We start from the raw sequence: 2,250 nt of genomic DNA on the forward strand, positions 1-2,250 counted from the left end.
TTTCTGTGTTCCTTTCAGTTGAAGAGCGTAGGCTCGAAACGTCAAAGACTATCTCTATTCCTGAGCTTTATACTAATACATCCATTTGTTGTTTACACCACCTGTCTTCGTCTGTTGTTTTTTTCGTAAATTCTCCCATATATATATATATATATTCTAGAGAAATGTAGAACGTACTTCAATAGTAGCAGGAAGTGGAGATTATGACTGACTGAGAAAAGAGCAATTTTAAAGAGTTCCCAGCACCCAGGCATCTACCTGAACAGCAGAAGTGAAATTTTTTATCTTTGCCCACATGAAAGGAAGTACATCCTATCGTATCTGCGTGCCCCATCATGACTAAATTACCAGTCCCCCAACTTCGGCCCTCTACCAATACCTGGGAGTCTGGCAAAGAGTTTGGCCAGAACATACACAAACGCGCACACGAACATGATTTGAAACTGTAAGGCAAAGATGAGACACAAATGAGTTCCTTGGTGAACATGGTCCATAGTTTTAGTACTGATATTAGAATGGAATTTGGACTCAAGAAGTGCGGAATAAATCTACCTAAAATGAGACAGGGTACTGTCCCTAACAGGGATAGAATTACCGAACAGAGACTTGATTAAGCAAATTGAAACGGAAGGATACAAATACCTTGGTGTACTAGAGTTCAACGAGATAATGGAACAGGAAATGAAAGAGCAACCAAGGATGAAGTATTTCCGAAGAAATACTGAGGATGGAATATTACCCAGTAAAATAAACTGTAAGTTTTCATATAATAATAATAATAATAATAATAATAATAATAATAATAATAATAATAGTAATAAAAGTAATAATAATAATAATAATAATAATTATTATTATTATTATAATCACGCATATAAAATAGTGATCTAGATTCGATCGCAATCAATTTTTTTATAACAAATAACATCATACTACCTGAAGCCCAGAGCCTTGCAAACGACCGTTGCTGCCTTGTCATTCCAGTAATCATCACAGACAGTACCCCAAATGCCATTATGGAAGACTTCAACACGGCCTTTCGACTGTCCGCCATTTATCCGAACATTCTGGTATAGAGCTACAGTAGAATAATAAAGAAAATATTTAACGTGTGTTCTCTGTGTGTGTGTGTGTGTGTGCATAGATATGCGTATTTAAATCTTTTATCTTTTACTTGTTTTAATCATTAGACTGCGGCCAAACTGGGGCACTACCTTGAAGGGCTTTAGTCGAACAAACGGCCTCCAGTACTTGTTTTTAAGTTAGATACTTATTTTATCGCAAATTTACGGGGACATAAACAAACCGACACCGGGTTTCAAGTCGCGTGCGAAACACACATACACACACACATACACATACGCTTTCCCCTCTCTTTTTATCATACACACACGCGCGCACACAACTATGGAAGCCCTCGTTATAAACAAATTGAGACCAGCCATCAACAGCAGGAAGGAACTACACGAATCAGACTGGTTGTTATAGCAACACCAGTCTGCGCATGTCACCTTCCTCCTTCTTCTCCTGCCCCTCCCCCCTCTCTCACACACACATACACACATCTGATGTACGAACAACAACCGTTTCTGAACAACATGCTGGAACATCGCCTTAAAGAGTTTTAGTCGAAGAAATTGACCCCAGGACTTATTCTTTGTAAGCCTAGTACTTATTCTATCAGCTTCTTTTGCCGAACCGCTAGGTTACGGGGACATAAGAAGACTAACATCGGTTGTCAAGCGATGGCGGGGAGACAAACACGGACACGCACATAACTATATACATACATATATATATATATATATATACGACGGGGTTCTTTCAATTTCCGTCTACCAAATTCACTCACAAGGCTTTGGTCGGCCTGAGGCTATAGTAGAAGACACTTGCCCAAGGTGCCACGCAGTGGGACTGAACCCGGAACCATGTGGTTGGGATGCATGCTTCTTACTACACAGCTACGCCCGTGCCTATCTATCTATCTATCTATACATGCATACATACAGAGAGCGAAATATCCGAACCACTAAACCACGGACCTTCACACACCTACATACACCCACGTACGAGCATAGTCGTTTTAAGTATCCGTGAGGCAGAAAATATACACTCGTATATTTGTCAATAAAAGTGAGTGTATTAATCAGCGTAAGCAATATTATAATTTCATATTGGGTATTAGAGAGCCAGATATGAGATAAGAGGCAGGTGAACTCGCATCAACGGCTCTTCAGAGATAGCAGGTAT

At 39.6% G+C, this 2,250-nt stretch overlaps 1 protein-coding gene across 1 annotated transcript in view; it reads right to left on the reverse strand.

Moving 5' to 3' along the window:
• Window positions 1–2,250, reverse strand: part of LOC106877287 (scavenger receptor cysteine-rich type 1 protein M130) — a 20,218-nt gene that overhangs the window by 479 nt on the left and 17,489 nt on the right. The window contains exon 9 of the mRNA XM_052969117.1: window positions 937–1,078. Coding sequence (XP_052825077.1) covers window positions 937–1,078 — 142 coding nt within the window. The remainder of the gene's footprint in view (window positions 1–936; window positions 1,079–2,250) is intronic.

The sequence above is a fragment of the Octopus bimaculoides genome, chromosome 7 (assembly GCF_001194135.2).
Source record: "Octopus bimaculoides isolate UCB-OBI-ISO-001 chromosome 7, ASM119413v2, whole genome shotgun sequence".
Classification (NCBI taxonomy): domain Eukaryota; kingdom Metazoa; phylum Mollusca; class Cephalopoda; order Octopoda; family Octopodidae; genus Octopus; species Octopus bimaculoides.